The sequence below is a fragment of the Corythoichthys intestinalis genome, chromosome 13 (assembly GCF_030265065.1).
Source record: "Corythoichthys intestinalis isolate RoL2023-P3 chromosome 13, ASM3026506v1, whole genome shotgun sequence".
Lineage (NCBI taxonomy): Eukaryota > Metazoa > Chordata > Actinopteri > Syngnathiformes > Syngnathidae > Corythoichthys > Corythoichthys intestinalis.
The window spans coordinates 19796656-19824245 of record NC_080407.1 but is presented as its reverse complement, the minus strand read 5'-3'; the positions used below and the strand labels follow the sequence as shown (position 1 = coordinate 19824245).

The following is a 27590-nucleotide window of genomic DNA, read 5'->3' as shown; positions in this document are numbered from 1 at the left end:
CGAGCTCAGTGAGGTTGGATGGAGAGTGTTTGTGAACAGCAGTCTTCAGCTGTTTCCACAGATTCTCGATTGGATTCAGGTCTGGACTTTGACTTGGCCATTCTAACACCTGGATACGTTTATTTTTGAACCATTCCATTGTAGATTTGGCTTTATGTTTTGGATTATTGTCCTGTTGGAAGATAAATCTCCGTCCCAGGCTCAGGTCTTGTGCAGATACCAACAGGTTTTCTTCCAGAATGTTCCTGTATTTGGCTGCATCCATCTTCCCGTCAATTGTAACCATCTTCCCTGTCCCTGCTGAAGAAAAGCAGGCCCAAACCATGATGCTGCCACCACCATGTTTGACAGTGGGGATGGTGTGTTCAGGGTGATGAGCTGTGTTGCTTTTACGCCAAACATATCGTTTTGCATTGTGGCCAAAAAGTTCAATTTTGGTTTCATCTGACCAGAGCACCTTCCACATGTTTGATGTGTCTCCCAGGTGGCTTGTGGCAAACTTTAAACGAGACTTTTTATGGATATCTTTGAGAAATGGCTTTCTTCTTGCCACTCTTCCATAAAGGCCAGATTTGTGCAGTGTACGACTGATTGTTGTCCTATGGACAGACTCTCCCACCTCAGCTGTAGATCTCTGCAGTTCATCCAGAGTGATCATGGGCCTCTTGGCTGCATCTCTGATCAGTTTTCTCCTTGTTAGAGAAGAAAGTTTGGAAGGATGGCCGGGTCTTGGTAGATTTGCAGTGGTCTGATGCTCCTTCCATTTCAATATGATGGCTTGCACAGTGCTCCTTGAGATGTTTAAAGCTTGGGAAATCTTTTTGTATCCAAATCCGGCTTTAAACTTCTCCACAACAGTATCTCGGACCTGCCGGGTGTGTTCCTTGGTTTTCATAATGCTCTCTGCACTTTAAACAGAACCCCGAGACTATCACAGAGCAGGTGCATTTATACGGAGACTTGATTACACACAGGTGGATTCTATTTATCATCATCGGTCATTTAGGACAACATTGGATCATTCAGAGATCCTCACTGAACTTCTGGAGTGAGTTTGCTGCACTGAAAGTAAATGGGCCGAATAATATTGCACGCCCCACTTTTCAGTTTTTTATTTGTTAAAAAAGTTTAAATTATCCACTAAGTGTTGTTCCACTTCACGATTGTGTCCCACTTATACTTATACGGAATACTATACTATAATATACTATTTTTTCATGAGGATGACGTCACGATGACGAGCTAAAAATGTGTCTTGGGCATACCCGGAGATTAAGGGGAGGGTGGAGGGGCATAGCCCCCCTGGAGGCCGAATATGTCATTGCATGTAATCGACTTTTAAATGTATGAATTTAAAATTAAGACTTTGCCGGTAAAATGTTGTCTATAAAAGTAAAGCAATAAAATAAACATCCAAAAGACGAAGACAAAAATGAAAAGGGCTGCCAAAAACAACACTGGTTATCATGTTGGCGTAAAAAAAAATTGGCAATTGATGATAAATATTCCTTATAAACTTACTTTTGAAAAGTATAAGGTCCACCCATCTCGAAAAATCGGATATCATAATAAAATCACAGTTTCTCAGTTGAAAATATAGCTGCACTTGGACTGTAGGAACCTGAGTAGTTAGTTCGTAATGACAAATTTCCTGAGCGAGACACGGGCAGCAGCATCTTTGACAATTTTTGCTCCGAACAACAAGAAGTGCGGTTGAAGTAAGCAGTGTGTTGACAAAGTTGAAACTGCAAAATCAAACCAGAGGAACCCACGGAATCTCCAAAAATGGATTCAGCTCGACATAGATGAAACTCCTAGACTTTCTGTGCTGTGCACAAACTCCTTGAAGCGTCTATATAAGGTTGGAAGTGGAATGTTTTCATAGTAAAGCGGAAGTACCTCGGAAACTTGTCTATGAATATAGGCCTCTCCAGTCGTTATAGGAACTATCCTTCACCAGTGAGTCGTGTTCACGCATAGGTACTGTGCCTGATACGAACTGCTGCAACTGCTGCGAAAACTGAACGGAAAACAGCAAAATGGAGACTGCCGCAGACACAGCGGCAATTCTTGCATATTTGAAGGGAATCCAGCTACTGACGACAAAACTGGAAAGGCACACAGATTTAGGACAGGGTAGTTTTTTTTAAATATCGCGGCTCTTCGAGACGTACAATTATGGAAGGGGCGTAGCTGCTGATTTCAGCGAATCACCAAACAGCTACGTAATCGAGTTCCGACGGCTGAAAGTCCTGACCTCAGAGTAGGAAGTAAAATGCTTCTCAGAACTGGAGTTCCTGGTGCATAGTTGCTACACGTGCGAACACGCAAAATAATGTCATCGTCTCCAAAAAGATTCTAGGAGCTCTGGCTAGTTCCTACAGTACGAAAGCAGCTTTTGACTTGAGGTGGCATTCACGTGCAATTTTCGACTTGACAAGTGGTACTTCCCATTATTACGACACCATATGAAGGCAGTATAAAGCCTGAGTTATACTCCTGCGTTGCGGTGACGGCGAAGTGATTACGGCGTCAATGAGCATTCGATAGTTCTGCGGTGAGAGAACGCGTTGCTCTGTAATTCGCCGCCAAGCCACTAGAGGGGTGTGGCGTTATGTTTGTACGGTTTTGGGGCATGCTTGTTGACTTCCGCTAGTCTAGTTTGACGGAGAAAAAATAAACAATGCAAGATGGAACGCTAGAATTTAAATCTTCTGCTCATCAACATTGAATAAATGTTGATCGTAAAATGTTGAGGGACAGGTGACGCAGAAGACGGTTTCGAGGCGGTCTGGCCGACTTTTGATGCCGCACAGAGAGTTCTAGATTCGGGTGGAGACAGCTAGCTGTGGCGGCTAGCTTCAAACTGGCGTCGAGCACTACGTCCAAGGTCTGCAAAGCCCTCCAGCCCGATTTATTTGCCGTGTCCTACAACCAGCCATAGCAGATTTCTGGCGTCTATGGAACTTCCCAAACTGCGTTGGGAGCCTTGATTTTAACGTTATCATAAAAAGCACCAAGGCACTCTCAATCAGTGATGATGTATCGTGTGTGAACTGTCTGTTATTGAAAATTAAGATCAAAACAACTCTTTTGACACCAAACCTGTGCTTTATTCCTCATATACTTGAAGTGTGACACGTAAATAAGTCACAGACTCACAGCAAATATATGTACACAATAAATAATGAAGTGAACCAACCAAAAATACGACATAAAGTGATAAAAAGTTGGCAGTTTTTGGCCGACTGGGTCACCGCCTCGTGTGGCCACTCGATTCCAAACACACACATCCTGGTGGTTCTTCCTTTTTTTTTTTTTCAATCGCGGACCTTGCCATTTGGCAATCATAATAATGTCTTGACGAGACTTGCTCTTCGATGATACTCCCGTCGGCTTGTTCCATTTTTGCGTGTAGAAAACTACAAGTTGAACCGGAAACAACAGTCTGAGCGGACCAATCACAGTCCATTTCCGCCACGTCATATGCGTTGACGTGACGCTAGGGTTTGAAAAATCAATAGGAGCGCGTCAGGCTATGGCGCAGGGTCGTAAATCGGGTCTTCCTTGACGGCGCAGGTCTGACGCGGAAGTATAACTCGGCCTTAAGACTGCACTATCCGAGACTGTTGGAATTTGACCTTTTAGCCAGATTGCCAGAATCAAGCCAGCCGAACTGCCGGAACCACGCTAGCGCAATTCCAACGACCCGGGTCGGCGGGACCCCGACAACCAAAAGGCCAAAAACTCCACGTGTTCACCTTAGTTTAGACCCCTTGTACTGACTCCAATTTAAAAGCTGGAAAAAGGCTACAAAACACAAGTTGACAATTTATTCCGAGAGTAATCACACAGCAATGCAAGACAGCGAAGAGACCCAGGCGAGAAGGCTTGGATTAAAAGTCACCACATCACAAAAGATTTCAAAAAAAAAAAAAGCCATGCCAGCTAGGGTTGTTCCGATCATGTTTTTTTGCTCCCGATCCGATCCCGATCGTTTTAGTTTGAGTATCTGCCGATCCCGATATTTCCCGATCCGATTGCTTTTTTTGCTCCCGATTCAATTCCAATCATTCCCGATAATTTTTCCCGATCATATACATTTTGGCAATGCATTAAGAAAAAAATGAATAAAACTCGGATGAATATATACATTCAACATACAGTCCATAAGTACTGTATTTGTTTATTATGACACTAAATCCTCAAGATGGCATTCACATTATTAACATTCTTTCTGTGAGAGGGATCCACGGATAGAAAGACTTGTGACTTTGTATATTGTGACTAAATATTACCATCTAGTGTATTTGTTGAGCTTTCAGTAAATGATACTGTAGCCATGCCCAAATGCATGCTAGGAAGTGGAACCATGACGGTGCGTAGTGCTACCAATTGATATATCTTCTCTGCGTGGGGAAATAACATAAGGTGTTAAGAAAAAGATCAATTGCACCTTGCTTCCCCACATTGCTTCCCATGATATTTCTAATCGTAGGGAGAGGGATTGTGAGGCTTTAGCCAATTAAAAAAAGGCTCCAAAGGCTGCCAAAATTCACTCTACTCATTTTACGCTGCCTTTTATCTCTCTATATCCAGTGGGGACAACAAGTATTTGATTCACTGCCAATGGGAAAAGCCAATGGCAGTGTATCAAATACTTGTTCTCCCCACTGTAGGTAAAACGACGCCAATACAGATTGAGCGCGACAATGCGTGAGTGGGTTGTGCAGTGCATTTATTAATTGCATTAAATATTTTAACCTGATACATTTTTTAAAAAATTAATTACCGCCGTTATCGGGATAAATTTCATAACCCTACCTTATGCCTAAACTAAAGACTCTGGATGAGTGTAACATATTATGTCTGTAACGTTAAATACAATTAGAAAACGATTTAATAAAAATAAAAAAATAAATAAAAAAGGCATGGCCGATATTTTTTTGCCAATTCCGATACTTTGAAAATGACGTGATCGGATGCCGATCGATCGGGACATCTCTAATGCTAGCTAAAGAATTTAGTCTTTTGAAGGCTCTGGTGGGCCGGGGCTGTGGTCCGGGAGAAGGCTGTGTTTGGGTGTTTCGGGTAATTTTCCGATGCAGGTTGGGCCGGTGAGTCCGTGCGTCACTGTTGCCAAGGCAACCAGAGCTGGAGATTTTGTCAGCCTAAGCACTGAGTGTTCAAATTCTCAGCTGTGGAGTCTTCTTGTTATCAGGCATTCCTTTTGGCAAAACAGGATGTCACGCCATTTGTTCTGGACTGTCCAGAGGAGCTGATTGCGGGATTTGGTGGTGCAGACGACAACATGTAGATGTCTTGCTCATCACCTACTTGTTAGCGTGAATCTCGCTCAGTCAGCTGGATGACACGTGCTTTGGGCTTCTGTGGTCAGAAGGTATCCTTGCCTAGTCCATAATATCAAATATATTCTGCTTGTTTTTCTTAAACTATGATATAAATGCTATTTATTTTACATTGGGTGTGTTAGAGTAATACAAAGAGTCAAAACAGTAAATATGGGAAAGGATACGATTCCCTTCAAGACCAAGTACAAGACTTTTGGGAGTTGAGACCGACACAAGCCAAGACCAAGACTATCAATTTTTAGGCGTTTGTTTTTAGAATTGTAGTCTTGGCACACCAGAAAAATGGAACATATTTCATTACCAGTCCTGAGAATAAATCCTGATTTAGCAAGACCAAGATCTTCGTAATTCGCGTCGAAAACAAGACAGAGTTGACTTGAATGTACAGTTACAACACCAGTTTAGCCCCAGGGAAGAGAGTGGAGGCCTGGCGGTCAGTCATCACGCTCATCCAGCAGTGGCAGTTGCTTCAGGGGATTTGTTTGTCCATATCCCTGCTGCGTTCTCACCCTGGAGCACAACGCGACACTTCTCGGTCCTTCGCAGCCCTTGACAGTGGAACAAGCCAGTGACGTCTCACTGATGGTGTAAAAAGTCGAAGCAGAAGAGGCGGCAAAGAACTAATAATATCCCTCGGGATGGGGTGTGAGGACGAATGAAGTGGCGAGAGCTATTGGTCGGGGCTTTTTAACCGGAGGACAAATTGACATTTCAGTCACTACGAACTGAGGCGTATTAATATTGGATTGCGCTGCATCTCGACGCAAGGAATCACATCTGTCCAGTGCGGACAAATGAATAAATCACTTAAGTTAAAGGTCAACTAGAAGACGAGGGAGAGTCGAGGCACAGTTTTACTGGTGTGATTGGTCTAGCTCTCTTACGGTCTAAGAATGATTACAACAGATATTCTGGTATACTTGATCTACTCTGGTAATATTTGATCTATCTGGTTAGGTAATGTTTTCTGATGTAGTGCAGAACAGACAATGGTCAGACATGGTCTCTTAATACTGGTGTACAAACAACCAACAGTCTTAGCCACCCACTGACCAATAGCTTTAAGTAATAATTCATATTTACTCCTGCTGACCCCTCTGCGCAGGCTGAATAATTTCACATATACTCCATCGTGAATGAGCTATAGCTAATGCCTTCTGGCTAATGGTGCCATTCAAGGACGAGAACGGTAGTCGTGTGTGCGAGCGATACTCCAGGGCGACCACAATAGAGGGTGTAATTACTTCAAGCACCATTAGCAGCACAATAACTTTGCCGCGGAGTAGAAAAACAGAGTCCTACGTGATGCAGGCGTGTTTGTTTGCCATCTTGGCTTTGTTTTGTGATTAACAAATCGTGAGTGGGCTCTCCATGTTTGCGAACAACGCACTCGCTGAGGTAATGACTCTCTCACTTTTGGGGAATCGGGAGCGAGTTGCATAACTGTCAACCCGAGGCCGTTGGCAATCTTACAAATAGTGACGTATGCCCTTACAAATTGATGACTAATCTTACAACGTTTTATGTAGCGTGCAATATGAAACAGAAATAAAACTCAATTTTTAAAATAATATGAAATTATTGCTAATATTGTCACATATAACCTGGTGCAACCAAAGAACAATCAATATCTTCAGCTATATTATGATTACTAAAATTAACAGTGACTTTTGTAATCATTGTACGTAGCACTTTTGATGGCTGCACTTCATGGCACTTCAGATAGCAATTCAGTTTGACTTGAAGGTTGTCCGTTAGTGTGTCCAGTTATAAATGAAAAAGGTCAATTGATAAAATTAACTTACCGATGCAAACTTTGAGTTAGGGAACATTTCTTATGCTAATTCTGAGAAGTGATCAGCAATAGTTGCAGGCGAATTGTGTTTGGCAACAATTTGGCATTTTAAAATCTCCGCTTTCGTCACTTTTCATTCTGCAGACTGCATCTTTATGACCAGTGTTGTTACTCTTACTTTAAAAAAGTAATTAAGTCATTCACTCCCAGCCATTTTCACTGGAGCAAGGCCCTTCGCTCCAGGACCCTTTACTGGATTTTAACTGATTTTGCAAGGCCCCCAGAAAATTCTGTTCTATTGCTATATAAACATGGAACTCTAGACACTCTTCTTTCAGCAGGAAAAAAAAGTAAGTTCATATCTTTTTCCATTCTTTATTTTAGAAATCAGCATTAGGAAATAGCTTAGTTTGAGCAAATTTCCAGTTTCTGATGAAAAAACTGAGAAACTGAGATTTTTGTGTACGCATATATTTCAAACATAACTTTGATTTTAACACAGCTATTTTTTGCTATAGTTACATCCCAAACATCTGAATAATGTTTTCCTTCTACAAAATAACATAAATAACAAGACAAATAGAGCTTTTGATAGCAAAGTAACAATTTCTTAACACATAACTAACTGAGATGACGCAGTTGTGGCCGCGATAACTGGGTTAACTTTTCCCCCATCACCACCTGTCTCATAAAGATCGATTTTTTTGAGTCTCCGCGGGGTCAGCTCAGCGAGCAGCACGGACTCAATGACATCGTCTGCTGCACTGGTGGTCCCGGTTGTTCTGCTCGGTCGTCCAGCACCTGGGATCCCGGGCGTCCTCTGAGTTGTTCTGCTCGGTCGTCCGCCGCCTGGCACCCTTCCACCGGCGCTCCGTGCGGCCAGTTTTATTGCTTTAAAATGGATTTTCAGCTTTGTGCTTTGGAGCTCAGTTGAATCAGAACCCAGAGATATCTCTTATGAAAAACAACGTAAAAGACGTATAAATACGTCTTTGGGATGCTGAAACAATTAAAAATAGAATGTACAGTGGGGCAAATAAGTATTTGGTCAACCACTAATTGTGCAAGTTCTCCCACTTGAAAATATTACAGAGGCCTGCAATTGTCAACATGGTTAAACCTCAACCATGAGAGACAGAAGGTGGGAAAAAAACCCAGAAAATTACATTGTTTGATTTTTAAAGAATTTATTTGCAAACCATGGTGGAAAATAAGTATTTGGTAAATACCAAAAGTTCAGCTCAATACTTTGTTATGTACCCTTTGTTGGCAATAACGGAGGCCAAACGTTGTCTGTAACTCTTCACAAGCTTTTCACACACTTTTGCTGGTATTTTGGCCCATTCCTCCATGCAGATCTCCTCTAGAGCAGTGATGTCGTTGGGCAACACGGACTTTCAACTTCCTCCACAGATTCTCTATGGGGTTGAGATCTGGAGACTGGCTAGGCCACTTCAAGACCTTGAAATGCTTCTTACGAAGCCGCTCCTTTGTTGCCCTGGCTGTGTATTTGGGATCATTGTCATGCTGAAAGACCCGGCCACGTCTCATCTTCAATGCCCTTGCTGATGGAAGGAGATTTTCACTCAAAATCTCTCGATACATGGCCCCATTCATTCTTTCCTTTACACAGATCAGTCGTCCTCGTCCCTTTGCAGAGAAACAGCCCCAAAGCATGATGTTTCCACCCCCATGCTACACAGTGGGTATGTTGTTCTTCGGATGCAATTCAGTATTCTTTCTCCTCCAAACACGAGGACCTGTGTTACTACCAAAAAGTTCTATTTTGGTTTCATCTGACCATAACAAATTCTCCCAGTCCTCTTCTGGATCATCCAAATGCTCTCTAGCGAACCGCAGAAGGGACTGGACGTGTACTGAGTTCAGCAGGGGGACACGTCTGGCAGTGCAGGATTTGAGTCCCTGGCGGCGCATTGTCTTACTGATAGTAGCCTTTGTTACTGTGGTCCCAGCTCCCTGTAGGTCATTCACTAGGTCCCCCTGTGTGGTTCTGGGATTTTTGCTCACCGTTCTTGTTATCATTTTGACACCACGGAGTGAGATCTTGCATGGAGCCCCAGATCGAGGGAGATTATCAGTGGTCTTGTATGTCATCCATTTTCTAATAATTGCTCCCACAGTTGATTTCTTTACACCAAGCATTTTACCTATTGCAGATTCAGTCTTCCCAGCCTGGTGCAGGTCTACAATTTTGTCTCTGGTGTCCTTCGACAGCTCTTTGGTCTTGGCCATAGTAGAGTTTGGAGTGTGACTGACTGAGCTTGTGGACAGGTGTCTTTTATACCGATAATGAGTTAAAACAGGTGCCATTAATACAGGTAACGAATGGAGCCTTGTTAGACCTTGTTAGACGAAGTTAGACCACTTTGACAGCCAGAAATCTTGCTTGTTTGTAGGTGACCAAATACTTACTTTCCACTCTAATTTGGAAATAACTTCTTCAAAAATAAAACAATGAGATTTTCAGTTGTTGTTGTTTTTTTTTTTTTTTCCCCACATTCTGTCTCTCATGGTTGACGTTTACCCATGTTGACAATTACAAAATTGACAAAAGTAATTTAGTTTGTAACTCCTGAACTCCTGTTACTTGAATGTAAGAGTAATTAGTTACTTGGGAAAGTAACTGGTGTTACCTTTCATGTTTTTTTTCCATCCCCCGCCCCCCCCAAAAAATAAAAGAAAAAACATAGTAACCTTGCTATGTTTGGAAGTCATTTAATGTTGTGAATAAACCGTTAAAGTTGTTAAAATTGCTCCCGTTTTTGCATTAGTTCCCTTCTGTCTATTTTCAACATGTGAAAGTTTTAAAACTGTTTCATCAATTTAAGATAGATTCAAGTCAAGATTTTGCTGATTTAGGAGTATTTTAGATAAAAAGTTACATAGGTTCGCTGGGAAGGTTCACTGCAACAGCCTTTCTGAGAAGTCTACTGCTTTAAGATGGCGGTTGTTTACTCACGCCGCTCAGTCTGTCATTAAGCATCTAGTTTTATATGCATATTATATCTAGTGTAGCATCATGTGGGCGTAGATTGTAGGCTGTCGGCTACAGTCAGGAAATATTGGAGCCACCTAGCCTAGCATCGCGTTTGCAACAGCGTGACAACACTCTTCCCTCCTTTCCACTCCCGCTTTTCTTTCTCCGTGTCTCTGACTTTTCTCGCGTCATTCAACCATCGTGGTAACGCACATTGTCTTGTTGCCGAAACCGTACAACATGACAGGTATGGAGTTGAGAGGTCCTTTAGCTCATAAATAATAAGCAACCTTGGTTCCTTGGAGAATCTTTAACTATTTTGATGTTAGCATCCCAAAAAAGAACCTGATAAAAATTATGAGTGGATGTTTTTCTTAATAGTTTTGACCAAAAGCATGAGTGTAGCGTCGCTAGGTACGAGTCATATCAGTTCTTTATTACATTTTCATTACTAAACCAAAAATCATATTTTTAAGCATTCATTCTTTGGAATACCAACTTCACTATGGAATTGTCCGTTTCGTACTCTAGCTGCGTTCAGACTGTGGACATGTCCGATTCTAATCTGATTCCTCCTTAAATGTAATTTTTAGTCACACTACTTTTAGAAATGTCCAAATCGGATCTGGGCCTGTTCACAATATTGACACACCTGACAGTTTACTGTGTCACGAAGGCATCAGGCAGAACAACGTGATTTCATGGACAGTCAAAACAGTGAAGCATCTTGTCCATATCTGATATGAAACTAGTATGTAGTTTCAATCCGTCCCGCAAAAATCAGATTTCTGTGCTTTGTGATTGTTCAGACTCCAAAATAGCAATCCATGTTCAATCTGATTTTGGCTACCAGTGTGAACAAGGCCTATGAGTGCAGAAAGTGGTCGACATTCATTCTGATGGGAAGCTTCTACAATAAGAGTCAGTGGAATATCAACTAGCAGACAATTGCACGAGTCACTATGATCCGAGTCACAAGTAAGTCCCGAGTCTTACCTGTTGTGGGAAAGTTGAGTCAAGTCACGAGGTTATGTCGAGTCGAGTCACGAGGTTATGTCGAGTCAAGACTCACGAGGTTATGTCGAGTCGATTCCTGTCATGAGGTTATGGCGAGTCGATTCTAGTCACGAAGTTATGTCGAGTCCATTCAAGTCATGAGGTTATGTCGAGTTGAGTCACGAGGTTATGTCGAGTCCATTCAAGCCATGAGGTTATGTCAAGTTGAGATGAGTCACGAGGTTATGTCGAGTCCATTCAAGCCATGAGGTTATTTTGAGTTGAGTCACGAGGTTAAGTCGAGTCACGAGGTTATGTTGTGTCCATTCAAGTCACGAGGTTATGGCGAGTTGATTTGAGTCACGAGGTTTTGTCGAGTCGAGTCAAGAGATTTGTTGTGTCCATTCGAGTCACGAGGTTATGTCGAGTCATGAGTTTAAGCCAAGTCGAGTCGATTCAAGAGGTTATGTCGAATCGATTCACAAGGTTATGTTGAGTTGAGCCATGAGTTTATGTCGAGTTACGAGGTTATGTCAAGTCGAGTCGAGTCACGAAGTTATGTCGAGTCACGAGGTTATGTCAAGTCGAGTCGAGTCACGAAGTTATGTCGAGTCACGAGGTTATGTCAAGTCGAGTCGAGTTACGAAGTTATGTCGAGTCGATTCGGGTCAGATTCGAGTCACGAGGTTATGTCGAGACGATTCAAGTCACGAGGTTATGTCGAGTCACGAGGTTATGTCGAGTTGAGTCACGAGGTTAAGCCAAGTCGAGTCGATTAAAGAGGTTATGTCGAGTCAATTCACAAGGTTATGTTGAGTCGAGCCATGACGTTATGTCGAGTCACGAGATTATGTCGAGTCGATTCGGGTCAGATTCGAGTCACGAGGTTATGTCGAGTCGATTCGAGTCACGAGGTTATGTCCAGTCGAGTCACGACTCATGAGGTTCTGTCGAGTTGAGTCATGAGGTTATGTTGAGTTGAGTCACGAGGTTAAGTCGAGTCAAGAGATTTGTTGTGTCCATTCGAGTCACAATGTTAAGCCAAGTCGAGTCGAGTCACAAGGTTAAGCCAAGTCGAGTCACGAAGTTATGTCGAGTCGAGTCACGAAGTTATGTCGAGACCAGAGGTTGCGCTAGACTTTTTCGTTGTCTGTCATTTTGACTGACAGGGTCATAAAAATCCGGTCATAATCTATTTTTACCCGTCACTTAAATTCTTAAAATGATAATAATGACATTCAATAGTATTTAGTTTTCATTCATTTTTAATTAATATTGTAATGCTTGCTTGGCGGCGAAAAATTAGACACGGAAGTCGTGGTATTTTTCTCCCTCTTTTTACTCTGCTTACCGCCAGCAACACCAACAAAACAACAACTCCGCCCCCTAAGAAAAAGAGGCAACTTTATACACAGGCGGCAATCTAGTCCACCAATTGGATGACGCGCTGGCACACCGGGTGCAACAATAAGAAGCTCGCGTTGATGTGTCAATCACGGTGCTGCCGCCAGACCCCGGTGACGCTACAATATTCTGTCCGAACAAGCTTAACAGAATCCACACCGTGCCATCAAACATATGAATATGTAACTTTTTCTAGGCAGTGACAAAAACAGCTGACTGTGGCCCCAGTAGGTAGGCTACATAATGGAACAATGAAATTAACAGTTCACCTGCTGTGGCCTGAACGCAGTCTTCCTCCTGGTGCGCATGGACTTGAATTGCGTGCCTGCTTGTGCATAATCAAATGTCTCAAGTGGGATTCCTTCAGAGGCTATTGTCATGAGGTTTTGGACTTTTGCCTCGGACAGACGACTTAGTTCGGACACTCAGTTGCCTTGACATTTTTCCGAGTAAGGCCAACGGTGTCATGCATTAAGAGAGACAATAGCTAATTAATATGCTCACTCGCCACCCTGTGGTCTGGGGTGTGAATTGCAACCTGTCAAAATGACAGATGGACTTCAGTTTTTTCCGTCACCGTTTTAAAAAACCGGTCAACGACGGAAAATATTCGGTTAACGCGACCCCTGGTCGAGACGATTCAAATCAGATTCGAGTCACGAGGTTATGTCGAGACGATTCAAGTCACAAGGTTATGTCGAGTTGAGTCGAGTCACGAAGTTATGTCGAGTCGTTTCACGAGGTTATGTCGGGTCGAGTCACGAGGTTAAGTCGAGTCGATTCACGAGGTTAAATTGATTCGAGTAGAGTCGAGTCTCAAGGTTGTAAAAATGAGTTGAGTCTCAAGTCAAAAGGTTGTTGAGTCGAGTCAAGTTGAGTCACAGGTTAGTCAAGGCCATTACCATTGTTCCTTAGCCCACCTACAACCATGCAACTAAGCGGTTCACTGGCAGGTAGGAACCAATCTACGATTGAAGTTTTTCGAGTCAACTTGTCGAGTCTCGAGTCATTGTCTCACGAGTCGAGTCAAGTCTCCCTCCCAGCTCAAGCGAGTCAAGTCCGAGTCTACGTTTTTTTTTTTTGTTCAAGTCCGAGTCGTTGCGAGTCATCAAATTTGTGACTCGAGTCCCTGTGACTCGACTCCAATTGTTTGCCAAATAGCACTTCATCTACACTGCTAAACCGAAAGAACACATTACTACCATTTCCTTCATGGACTTAAACACAAAAGTCACTTTAATATATCAGTCCCAAATGTTCTGTGACCTTTCTTCAGACATCAAGACCGGCTTGACATCTGAGCTCAACTGAGCAAAACGTCTGTAAATGGCGGCAACGTTTTAGCAGTTTACACCAAAAACATTCATCTGGCTCTGAGCGTATCAGACGGTTCTTGTCAAGTGGTCCCCGTTGACTCACTTCTGCTCTCGCTTAGGTCACAGATGAAAAATAGACACCAGAAGCCCTGTCTTGTTCTGTTTTTTCGCTTAGCATTTCAGGAAATTGCCTTCATCATCTCTTGGTGGCTCTTCGAAGCCTAGACCAGATCAGAATTCCTTCCAGATAGTTCCACGATGGTCAGCGTTTAGAGTTCAGCCCACAGATTGGAATGCGTCTGCTTCCAGAAGCCACACAGGACTCTGGTTGTGGTTTTTCTCCTCGATGCCGCGGGCGAACAGCCTGATCAGCTGGCAATGGACACTGGGGAGAACATCCATTATGAGTTCAATGTTAAATCCCTTTTGATTTGGACAGCAGGCAGAGCATGATGATGATTGCACATATAACCTGATTAGTTAACTAATAAAATACGAAATAATCGATGAGTCTATCAAAACAACCGTTTGTGGAAGTCCTAGTCAAGGTAGTTCAAACAAGTCATTTGTATTCACATACCTGACCTGGATGGCGACGTGAGGCAGGATCTCACCATCGCACGTCCAGTGGCTGCAGATGCAGTTGCCGTAGCGACACGGTGTGTTCCTGGAGCAAATGTGATCCTTCTGGGGCCCGCTTAGGTCCGACAGCGACACGGTCTCATTTTGGCGCGGCTGGAAGCGAAACTTTCGTACACGGTGGACTTCCACGAATGAGTGGTCAAACTGTGGACAGATGAGACTGGCTTCAATTCAGCTCAAATGCTAAAATGACAACAGGTTTATGTCATTACATATCATACTACTGGCATATTTTTGCCAGAAATCCTGACAGTGGCTTTACCAGTTACTCTGTCCATGTCAATGAGTTGTTGCAACAATAATCACGACTCCTTTATACCAATCAAATGTTACAATACAGTCAAATGACCACACGTGAGTCAGAGGTCCTATGATCACGCCGGTGTGTTCAATCATGCAGCATCTTTAAAGTGCCTCTAAAAAATTAAAATATCTGACATGGAGTCAAAATTGCTCAAAAGCGCAGATTTCAACCTCTCTCCCAGTTTTTATTTGGAACTGATAGAACAGAGAAAACCTAATTTCATGGTAGGAAAAATTTTCTCCATTAGGGGGCACTCATGCTCTTTTAGGACGGGTGATATTTAATTTCTGTTGGTATTTTCTAGTCAAAATTCAATTATTTTTGTGTATTTGTAAGCCTAGTACAGTATAATAACCAACAGTGGCTCTCCCAGTTTCACCAATGAGTCATCGAAAAAATAATCACATGACCCCATTGTACCAATCAGACGTAACTAGATATACTACACTACCACTATGTGGCTTGTTTTTGCCAGAAATGCTGACAGTGGCTCTACCAGTCACCATGTCCACGTCAATGAGACATTGCAAAAATAACCACATGACTTCTTTATACCAATTGGATGTAACAATACAGTCGCATGAACCACACATACGAGTTTGCAGTCGGAAGTCCTATGATCACGCCAATGTGTTCAATCATGCAGCGTCTTTAAAGCACCATTAAAAAGAGGATGTCCACGTCTCTCCCAGTTTTTGGCACCGATAGAAATCTGAGATATGATTGTATTCATTTAATGGTAGGAAATGCTTTTGTCCACTAGAGGCCACTCATGTCAATAACAAATGAATGAGTTTAATTTTGGGGCATTTCAGGTCATTTGATGTTGATTTTCAGTCACTCCCTGTTGATTTTGCTGTTTATTTTGGGTTGCTCAACAGAAAGTGACCTGGAAATGACCTAAAATTAACAGAAAGCGTACCATTAATATATACGTATTAGTGCTGCAACTATTAAACGATTAACTTGAGTAATTTATTTAGTAAAAAAAAAATAATTAAATTTTGCTGCTTCGAGTATTCATTTAATTAAAGTGACGTTGTAATGGTTTGTTTTGAAAGTGTTCGCATTTAGTTTTATTGATTTGAGTGGATACACTGCCCTCTAGTGGCGACAGTGAATATGACATAACTCATTTCACATGGCTGAATCCAGCTGCTCCCTGTTAAGACCAACATAAGTTTTTATTTGAGCAAATGTGTTTTTAATGCATTTGTAATTTAGTTTATTGGTATATTTAGCTGTTTTTTTGTGGGAAATTGTGTTTGAAGCATTTGGTAAGAGCATTGTAAAAGAAGAAAAAAAGTTAGCATTTTATAGCATTTAAGCTAGCGGGCGTTTGCCATGTAAGTTAGCCAATTTTTCTTTTGTTGTAGAAAAGGGGATTATGCACATCTACAAGTTCTAAATTCATTATTTTTTTTAGCATACAAAGGGTTGATTGATATTTTTCACATTTTTAAATGGGACATTGGGACCGATTTTAAACAATCCCATCCTATAAAAATTACTAATCACCGGCGATGGTCGAGTTATCCTATGAGGGCTTTAGACTGCGTCTGATGTTGCACGTATCACTGCTCCAGCAATTAGCGGCGCCTCCGCGGGAAAGGTTATTTACGACCCGCAGGTGAGCGCGTTTGTTTGCCGAGTCAGCGGAACAGAAAGCTACCTGGTCTTCCTTGTTGGTGTGGCGGAGGAGGTGTTTGAAGAAGTCCAAGCGGGAGCACTTGCGCACCAGGATGAGGTCGGCGGTGCCGTCGGCAAGGTGGGCGGAGGGCGACAAGCCCTGCGGACTGCGGGGACACGCGCAGCTCATGTTGGCGGCGTTGATGGCGATGAATTTTCCGCGGATTTCCGTCCAAGTGTCACTGTCTACGCGGGCAAAAATATAACAAAATAAAAAAGACTGTTCTTAGTAATGTGCGGTGTATAAGTCGCACGTGAGTATTAGTTGCAACAGACAAAAAAACTTAAAAGTTTTAAAACAGAATGACTCCTGTTACACAAAACAATACATTTTCTATTTGCAGGTTGACAAGCAAGGACATCATGAATGTAACATCACTACCAGGGAGTGAAAACATTCCAAGTCATGATATCATCAGACTCAAGTATTTTGTGTTGATTGAAAGACAAGAATGACTGATAAAACAAAAATATTATTTAATCACCTGGAAAAATAAATACACAGTGGGGCAAATAAGTATTTAGTCAACCAACAATTGTGCAAGTTCTCCTACTTGAAAATATTAGAGAGGCCTGTAATTGTCAACATGGGTAAACAGACAGAATGTGGAAAAAAAACCCAAAAAATCACATTGTTTGATTTTCAAATAATTTATATCCAAATTAGAGTGAAAAATAAGTATTTGGTCACCTACAAACAAGCAAGATTTCTGGCTGTCAACGAGGTTTAACTTCTTCTAACGAGGTCTAACGAGGTCTAACGAGGCTCCACTCGTTACCTGAATTAATGGCACCTGTTTTAACTCATTATCGGTATAAAAGACACCTGTCCACAACCAACAACTAGAGACAAAATTGTAGACCTGCACCAGGCTAGGAAGACTGAATCTGCAATAGGTAAAATGCTTGGTGTAAAGAAATCAACTGTGGGAGCAATTATTAGAAAATGGAAGACATACAAGACCACTGATAATCTCCCTCGATCTAGGGCTCCATGCGAGATCTCACCCCGTGGCGTCAAAATGATAACAAGAACGGTGAGCAAAAATCCCAGAACCACACGGGGGGACCTAGTGAATGACCTACAGAGAGCTGGGACCACAGTAACAAAGGCTACTATCAGTAACACAATGCACCGCCAGGGACTCAAATCCTGCACTGCCAGACGTGTCCCCCTGCTGAAGCCAGTACATGTCCAGGCCCGTCTGCGGTTCGCTAGAGAGCATTTGGATGATCCAGAAGAGGACTGGGAGAATTTGTTGTGGTCAGATGAAACCAAAATAGAACTTTTTGGTAGAAACACAGATCCTCGTGTTTGGAGGAGAAAGAATACTGAATTGCATCCGAAGAACACCATACCCACTGTGAAGCATGGGGGTGGATACATCATGCTTTGGGGCTGTTTTTCTGCAAAGGGTCCAGGACGACTGATCTGTGTAAAGGAAATAATGTATCGAGAGATTTTGAGTGAAAATATTCCATCAGCAAGGGCATTGAAGATGAGACGTGGCTGGGTCTTTCAGCACGACAATAATCCCAAACACACAGCTAGGGCAACAAAGGAGTGGCTTCGTAAGAAGCATTTCAAGGTCTTGGAGTGACCTAGCCAGTCTCCAGATCTCAACCCCATAGAAAATCTGTGGAGGGAGTTGGAAGTCCGTGTTGCCCAAGGACAGCCCCAAAACATCACTGCTGTAGAGAAAATCTGCATGGAGGAATGGGCCAAAATACCAGCAACAGTGTGAAAAGCTTGTGAAGAGTTACAGAAAACGTTTGGCCTCCGTTATTGCCAACAAAGGGTACATAACAAAGTATTAAGATGAACTTTTGGAATTGACCAAATACTTATTTTCCACCATGATATGCATTTTTTTTTTTTTAAATGAAACAATGTGATTTTCTGGAGGTTTACCCATGTTTACAATTACAGGCCTCTCTAATATTTTCAAGTGGGAGAACTTGCACAATTAGTGGTTGACTAAATACTAATTTGCCCCACTGTAATAAAAAAATCTTTATAAAAATCTTTAAAAAAAAAAAAAAAAAAAAAAAACATTGAAATGAATACATATAATTTAAAACAGTTGAAAAGTATTCCATTTTTAATGTAACTAAAATATGTCATGGATTGGACCAGGGGCGGAGCTTAGGGCAGTTCCTACTTCTAGAGGGCCCGGTTTGCTGGTGAAAAGGGGGCGTGGTTAAGTGAGGGGAGTTCTTATTTGCAACTATATTGGATTGGACTAAGGGCGACGCTTAGGTGGGTGCTGACCTCGAGAGGGCTTGGTTTGCGGGTGTAACAGGAGGGTGTGGTTAAGCAAGGGAAATTTTTAATGTGACTACATTAGGAGAGACCACAAGAAAAAAAAGACCACAACACCCGATAACAAAAACAACTCCAGTTTGATAGCTCGACGCCTCTCAGACATCAAGGCAGGCCGAACCTCCCACCTCAGTTGCCTCAGTAACCATGACCGAGCAACGAACATTGACGCACAAACTTGACCACCCATATGTGCAACAGAAGAAGTATCCTAAACAACACCCAGGCACACCCTTCGTCCGGCCCACCGCACCGCAGACTTCAAAAAGACTGGACGTCCAGCTAACATCTGTCGCTTCTTGGGGACATTCCGATGTGCTTGTTGTTTTGCTGACTCTGGTCCATAATTGACTCTCTGCCGGGGACCTATTTGCTGTTTGCCTTGCTGTTTGATTGCTTTCGACCTGAATAAATTGTCAACTTGTGTTTCGAAGCCTTCTTCCAGCTTTCAAACTGGAGTCAGTGCAAGGGGTTAAGACTAAGGTGAACGCGTGGAATATGGCCTTTTGGCCGGGTTGTTGGATTTCGTCGGCTCAGGTCGTTGGAGTTGCGCCACCGTGGGTCCGGCGGTTCGGCTGGCATCACTAGTGCAAAGTATTACATTTTTAATTGGATTGGACCAGGGGCGGAGCTTAAGGAGTGCTGGCATCTAGGGGGCCCAGTTTGCCAATGTAAAAAAGGCCGTGATTAAGCAAGGAAAGGGGCAAAAAGAAATCGAAGATGACGCACGAGCTGTAATGTAGTATTTAAATGTGAAAATATCTTTACCCCTCTCCACAACCTGTCTGGATGAGCCCACTAAAAATTTTCCACCAACACCCTGCACCATCAGACGATTGTCTCCAAAAGTGTGAAGAAACCCGCGAATAAATGCTAACAAGCCTATTGGCTGTTCATTTCGGGGGCCAAACTCAGCGCACCTGGGCCCTTTTTACATTTGCCCTGCCACTGGATTGGACGTCTGTAACCGTGAATGGCACGGATTTGATGTGTAGCACTGTCAATGGCAGTAACTGAGTTCAAATACATAAAATGACACACTCGGGGTTTTCCTCGCAACTCAAATATCAAGGATACGCTTGTACAAACAAAACTTTACCTGTGTGCGACGGTTCGTCATCGCGGATCTCCTGTAATGAGGTCTGGCGCTGGCACACATTGCACCTGCAATACAAATCCGGTTTAAGATTTTAATTTTAACAGGCTACAGGGCTACATTAGAACAAACTGTCCTCAGTTTAATAATTGCATGTCCACTCTGTTAAGGCTATACTCATGATCAAAGAATTGAATTGAATCATTTCAAAAGATTTATGAGTAAATTCATAGGTTTCAGATGACGTATCCAAAGTCTTGTTAGCTATTATGCTATCAAAGCTAGGCTGAGGACGATATTTAGCACAAAATGTCCACTCTATTAAAGCTATTTATCAAAGATATGTATTGAATTGAATTATTTCAAAAGGTTTATTTGTAAAATGAGACATTTTTCATCCAATATCCAAAGTCATGTTAGCTGTTAAGCTAGCAAAGCTAGGCTGAGGGCCTACTTTAGCGCAAAACGTCCACTCTGTTAGTGTGTGATCACAACTTGTCTACTCTGTTAAAGCCATATGTCAAAGAAATTGAATCATTCCAAAAGATTTTGGAATAAATTTAAAGATTTCTCATCAAGTATCTAAAGTCATTTTAGCTATTATGCTAGCAAAGCTAGGCTGAGGACTATATTAAGCACAAACTGTCCACTCTGTTAAAGGTATTTATCGAAGAAATGTATTGAATTGAGTTATTTCAAAAGGTTTATTTGTAAAATAAGACATTTTTCATCAAGTATCCAAAGACATGTTAGCTATCATGCTCGCAAAGCTAGGCTAGGGGCTAACTTTAGCACAAAAAGTCACCTATGTTTGTGTGTGATCACAATGCGTCCACTCTGTAAAAGTTACACTGTATATGAAAGAATCGAATTGAATCATTTCAAAAAATATATTTGTAAAATTATAGTTTCTTATCAAATATCCAAACTCGTGCTTGCTATTATGCTAGCAAAGCTATGCTGAGGGCTATATTTAGCACAAAATGTCCACTCTGTTATCAAGGAAGTGTACTGAATTGAATTATTTCAGAAGGTTTGTTTGTAAAATGATACATTTTTCATCAAGTATTCAAAGTCATGTTTGCTATTACGCTAGCAAAGCTAGGCTGAGGGCTAACATTACAACAAACTGTCCCCTCTGTTAGTGTGTCATTATTGCGTGTCCACTATGTTAAAGCTAGACTGAATATCAAAGAATTGAATTGAATCATTTCAAGAGATGTCTTTGTAAAATTATAGATTTCTCATCAAGTATCCAAAGTCATTTTAGCTATTATGCTAGCAAAGCTATGCTGAGGGTTATATTTAGCACAAAATATCCACTCTGTTAAAGCTATTTATCATAGAAATTTATTGAATTGAATTATTTCAAAAGGTTTATTTGTAAAATGAGACATTTTTAATCAATTATCCAAAGTCATGTTAGCTATTATTTTAGCAAATCTGAGGGCTAACATTAGCATAAAATGTCCACTCTGTTGAAAAAACTACCCAGGTTTCGGTTTATTTACCCGGCCCGACACAGCTCCTTGTCCCTGGGGTTCCCTACGTCGTCCTCCGCCGGAACGAATGAGACGGTGCCTTCATAATAGTTGTGACTCAGAAAGTTCTTTACTCCTGAAATGAAAAGGCAGAGTGAGCCTTGAGCCCTCTGTCTGTATCGTTTAGATCCAAAAAGACAATTCCGAGGCTCTAATTGTGTAGCCGTTGCTCTCGTTTCGATTGGATGGTAATAGCAGAAGTGGCCAAATTGCCTCTGGACAACTCACTGATCAGTTTAAGGAGGCTCGGTTCTAGTCTCGGAATTCAAGAGTTGCCTTCCTGAATACATAATGAGACATACATCTAGATTGATACATCGATCAGTTACCTATCGATCAATACGCATCATTATTTTGGTGGAAAGGTCGAAAAGTCAAAAGCACTTTGTATTTTTTTAGGACTTTAGTCGAAATGCTTGTGTTGAATGTGTACTTAACATTGTATTGAATAGAGGAGGGAACCTCTGAGAACCTCATGATACGATTTGCGATACAAGGCTCACGTTAACGATTATCTCACAATATGGCGATAAAACAATTATCGATACATTGGTCAGGAAATTATTTGAAGTCAATTTACATCTTTCTGCTGTGAATTGAAATTAGTTTATTACGAGGAAACGTCCAATCCATTTGGAGTGGATTCATACGGATTGGACGTCTATGGTGGTCAACGGCAACTAATGAGTTTAATTTCGAGACATTTCTGGTCATTTCATTTTGATTTTTAATCATTTCCTGTTGATTCGGGGGCATTTACCAGTCAATACTTGTTTATTTTGTGTTTCTCAACAGGAAGTGACCGGTAAATGCCTAAAATGAAAGAAAATGACCTATCATATACTTCAGAGATTCAGAGAGATTTTATTTTTCATTGACACCAGCTCTCACAAGATGACACCAGATACAACGAAATTCCGTTCAATGAGTGAGCATCAGGCCGCTGCAGACTTTGTTTCGCGCCGCCACTTCTCTCTTTTCTTCAGAAATTACAGAGCAAGTTACAATGAGACATGCATATATCATACAACATAGCAGGGGTATGACACAAAGCACAGGTCGCGTACAGGGATTTTTTTCCACGAAAAAAAAAGGAAAACTACCAGTCATGGCTGGAGGGACGGGGGGGAAGTGATAGCAAGAAAAGGCGGGGGCCGATTGGGGGGAGGGGTTATGTGTGAGTGCGCAAGTGTATTAGTATTTGTACGTGTCTGTAGACAAAATAAGAGTCGCAGAGCGGCCTTAGGAAGAGATCAGGGACAAAAGACAGGAACTTCTGCACGGCTCTTCCCAGGAGAAGGGAGGGGGGAAGATAAGGGTGTTCGGGAAAGGAAAATTATAATCAAATTAAGCCGAACAAGTAATTTAATATGCCCAAATAATCTTGGTCTTCAGTCAAATTTACACTCCTCATGGCGTAGGTGAGATCTCAGGTCCCTTGAGTCATTGCCATTAGTCGTGGTCTGCCTCGGCAGTTCAGTCACACGTTCCGACAGTTCCGTCACCTAGCGCAAGATAGTATCCACTTTTCTCCATCCTTCCTCGGACCGAACTGTGAGCCCACAGAGCCAGTTCTCGGTCCGAGCATTGCACCGTTTGACCCTTGGTCAATTTGTACATTTCCATGATAGCTGACGTCTTGGAAACTTTCCGGTAGAGCAGGGCACCTCTTACGCCAAGCAGAAGGAACCCCACAACCGTCACCCCAAACAGCCAAATATCCTTGATATTTTCCATGGACAGGACAGTAAGACATGCTGGTTTCCAATGATCCCATGTATCTCTCACGTAAACAGTGGTGTCTTGTTGTTGTGTCTTGTTGAAAAAATCTGGTCAATTGTGCTAATACACCAACTAATCAGATCCATTTTTGTGTGAGAGATCAGCACGGTTGATACACAGAGGGAAAAAAAAAAAAAACAGACATACTGACTGACGAAGATGATGATAACAGCAAGCAGCAGCTGGGAGGAAAAACATGTCCGCCCTCGTCGAAGACAGGAAGAACTTATTACTTATTACCAGAGTATACATTTACTAGTTCTAAATTCATTTTATTCTGAGCATAGAGTGAAGAAAATAAGTATTTGAACACCCTGCAATTTTGCAAGTTCTCCCACTTAGAAATCATAAAGGGGACTGGAATTTTCATCGTAGGTACATGTCCACTGCAAGAGAGAGAATCTAAAAAGAAAAATCCAGAAATCACAATGTATGATTTTTTTTAAAACGATTTGTTTGTGCAATACAGCTGGAATTAAGTATTTAAACACCTGAGAAAACTAATGTTAATATTTGGTACAGTAGCCGTTGTTTGCAATAACAGAAGTCAAACGTTTTCTGTAGTTTTTCACCAGGTTTGCACACACTGCAGGGGGATCTTGGCCCACCCATCAGTCAGGTTTCTGGGCTGTCGCTGAGAAACGCTGAGTTTAAGCTCCCTCAAAAGGTTTTCGATTGGGTTTAAGTCTGGAGACCGGCTAGGCCATGCTAAAACCTTGTTATGCTTCTTATGGAGCCCCTCCTTGGTTTTGCTGGCTTTGTGCTTGGGGCAGTGCTTAATTTGTAAATCATAAGGTGCCGGAACGCAAATTACATATGACAGCGCAGGGATGACACTATGGGCACAGGTCCTGGAACATACGCAGAAAATGGTGCTGAAAACAACACGCAAATGTCCACTTGCCATGCTGTGGGACTTACAAGCCTCCATTTCAGATAATATCCATGGTATAAATGTTATGACAAGAATTTACAATTATTTAGGCTATACCCTGGACAGCACGGGCAATTGCCCACATAAACACAGGTGGGACTTGTAAAACAACAAAAAAATCAGAGATTACAATAAACAACACAAACCCATTCTTTTGCGAGTTTCACCCCCTCTGTCTTCTCTGGCCCCAAAGCTCCCACCGCTTTACAAATTGTGCAGCCCAAACCCAAATTTCCCATCAGGGTACTGGCTTGTTGGTGGTCCACCTGGCTGACTGCTGGCGCTGTTCGCTGGTCCCCCACTCTGGGTGGCGCTGAACCTGAACAGCTGCTGCCACGGTAGCACCCTACTGCCAAGCTTGGCAGGCTGTCCATGAACCTGGCTAGCTGCTGCGGCGCTAGTCTCTTGATGTTAGCATGATCGCTGCAGCTGCCCTCATAGCTGGTTGTTGCTTTTCTGACTCGTTTTGAAACATCTTCCTTGTTTTTGATAAAAGACAGTAAATGCAACTGTCTTACTGGCATGTTGAAATACCGTTTGATCCCGGCTGCTTGTTCCCCAGATGCCGCAAATTTCCAAAGTTATTTTATTTTTATGTCAGGGGTGTGATTAGTTAGTTGAGCTTTTCAATGCATCAAAAAATCTCAGACACTTTAAAATGACGTTAAATTTTTATAAACAACATGAAATTCTTAGGATTTGTTCTGTAAATTTATGCACATTAGTATTTTATTTTATACTGCAATGTCCGTAACTATGCACGGTCCCTTTAAGAGACGCTGGGACTGGAGAGGTGTGAGGTAGTAGAAAGCGAGGGGGAGACGGGCAAGAAGCAAAAGTTAGTGGTCGAATGTGGTGGCAGTCCGCTGTTATTTTGTTTATTGGTTTCTTATTGTTGCCACAATAAAGTGGAGAAAGCCATCAAGGAGCCCCCCCCCCCCCCCCCCCCCCCCAATTTGGGGCTATTACAATACATTTAAAAAAAAATGTTTTTATATTATCATTATTTTCTATGCACGAGAGGTGTCGTATCTGCCCAAATAAGTCCCGGATCATAGTGACGCCAAAATCAAGAGGTGCCAGATCTTGTTCCAGCAGGATCCAGCACAAATTAACCCTTGACTTCAGGTGATTGTCATGTTGGAAGACCCAGGCAGGACACATCTTCATTGCTATGACTGAAGGAAGTAGGTTGTTCCTCAAAATCTCAAAATACAGGGCCCCAGTCTTCCTCTCTTTAATACGGTGCACTTGTCCTGTCCCATATGCAGATAAACACCCCCAAAGCATGATTCTACCACCCCCATGCTTCACAGTAGGGATGGTGTTCTTGAGATAGTATTCATCGTTCTTCTTCCTCCAAACACGGTTAGTGGAATTATGGCCAAAAAGTTCTATTTTACTCTCATCTGACCACAAAACTTGTTCCCCGGACTCCTCTGCATCATCCAAAAGGTTAACGGCAAATTTAAGGTGGGCCCTGACGTGTCCTGGTTTAAGCAGGGGAACCTTCCGTGCCATGCATGATTTCAAACCATGACGTCTTAGTGTATTACCAACAGTAACCTTGGAAAGAGTGATCCCAGCTCTTTTCAGGTCATTGACCAACTCCTGTCGTGTAGTTCTTGGCTGATTCCTCACCTTTATTAGGATCATTGAGACCCCAAGAGGTGATATCTTCCATGGGTTCTACTCCAATCGAGATTGACCGTCAGGTTTAGCTTCTTCCATTTTCTAATGATTGCTCCAACAGTAGACCTTTTTTCCACAAGCTACTTGGCAATCGAGCTGTAGCCCTTTCCAGCCTTGTGGAGGTGAACAATTTTGTCTCTGGTGTCTTTGGACAGCTATTTGGTCTTGACCATGTTACAAGGTTGAGTTTTACTGAGTGTATGGGGTGGACAGGTGTCTTTATGCTGCCATCGACCTCAAATAAGTGCATCAGGATAATACATGGAGTGGAGATGGACTTTTAATAGGGTCAGGATTCTAGCTAATACACAGGTGTTCAAATATTTGCAGTTGTATCACACAAATATATTGTTGAGGTGACAGGGACAATAGATAAATAGACAACAAATTCTAGTGGAAGATTGTGAATTTGTTGGTTCCTTCCCCCGTCAAACAGTGACACCTTTTTAAAATGATATATCGATTCTTGGTAGGAGCATATCGATAACCTTTCGAATACAAAGTATCACTATATCACCGTTTCGATATTTTGTCACACCCCTAGAATCGATTGGAGGCTCCTTGAATCGAATCAAATCACACTTAATAAAGTAACAAGCACGGCCATTCACTGAAGCAACTCCTGTTTTGTGCTACCTGATAGGTCATATCGAGCAGGACCCAGCCACCGCTGCCTCTCGCTGTCGGTCTGAATATCGGCGTAGAAGCCGTAACCCAGCAACGATACTGAATATCTCAGAAACGTATCGTCGCTATGCACCGAGCACACGTCCATGGGTTGGGAGTCGCCTGTTAACACATGTCGGAACGTCTTTAAATAAATATTAAACGTTGAAAAAAATAGAATATAAAATCCCACTCACCAACAATGATGTGCAAAGCGGACGTAACAGGATCGTTGGTTCCTACTGTGGCGAAGCAGACACAATCTGTAGAGCCTGACGACACACAAAAGTCCGTATTTTATCATTTTAGTGTCACTATCCACTGTCAAGTTGTGTGTGTGTCCCTTTAAGAAAATTCCTTATTTATGAATGAAATCACTCTCCTACGATAACATCACACCAGTAACGGGAAATTCGACTGTAGTGAGGTGTTTTAATTTTTTGTTACCTCCTTTGAAGATCAGATTTTGCAGTTTTGTAAAGTACGCTCAGTGTGCTTGATCACAACGTGTCCACTCTGTCATAGCTACATATCAAAGAAATTGAATCGTTTCAAAAGGTTTAATTGTAAAATGGTAAGATTTGTCGTCAAGTATCCAAAGTCATGTTAGCTATTATGCCAGCAAAGCTAGGCTAAGGGCTAACATTAGCACAAAATGTCCCCTCTATCAGTGTGTGATCATTGTGTGTCCACTCTGTTAAAGCTAGACGGAATATCAAAGAATTGAACTGAATCACTTCAAAAAGTTTATTTGTAAAATGTTAAGATTTCTCATAACGTATCCAAAGTCACTTTAGCTATTATGCTAGTAAAGCGATGCTGAGGGTTATATTTAGCACATAATGTCCACTCTGTTAAAGAATCAAAGAAATTTACTGTATTTCAAAAGATTTATTTGTAAAATGATACATTTTCCATCAAGTGTCCAAAGTCATGTTAGCTATTATACTAGCAAAGCTTGGCTGAGGGCTAAATTTACCACAAAATGTCCACTCTGTTAAAGCTATTTATCAAAGAAATGTATTGGATTGAATTATTCC

At 42.0% G+C, this 27590-nt stretch overlaps 1 protein-coding gene across 1 annotated transcript in view; it reads right to left on the bottom strand.

Moving 5' to 3' along the window:
* Positions 1–9907: 9907 nt before the first annotated feature.
* The window catches only part of cerk (ceramide kinase), a 70045-nt gene continuing 52362 nt past the window's right edge, over positions 9908–27590 (bottom strand). The window contains exons 7-13 of the mRNA XM_057855708.1: positions 26748–26822; positions 26521–26673; positions 21447–21552; positions 19939–20003; positions 16500–16702; positions 14462–14667; positions 9908–14266 (exon numbers count right to left, since the gene is read on the bottom strand). Coding sequence (XP_057711691.1) covers positions 14158–14266; positions 14462–14667; positions 16500–16702; positions 19939–20003; positions 21447–21552; positions 26521–26673; positions 26748–26822 — 917 coding nt within the window. The 3' untranslated portion in view covers positions 9908–14157. The remainder of the gene's footprint in view (positions 14267–14461; positions 14668–16499; positions 16703–19938; positions 20004–21446; positions 21553–26520; positions 26674–26747; positions 26823–27590) is intronic.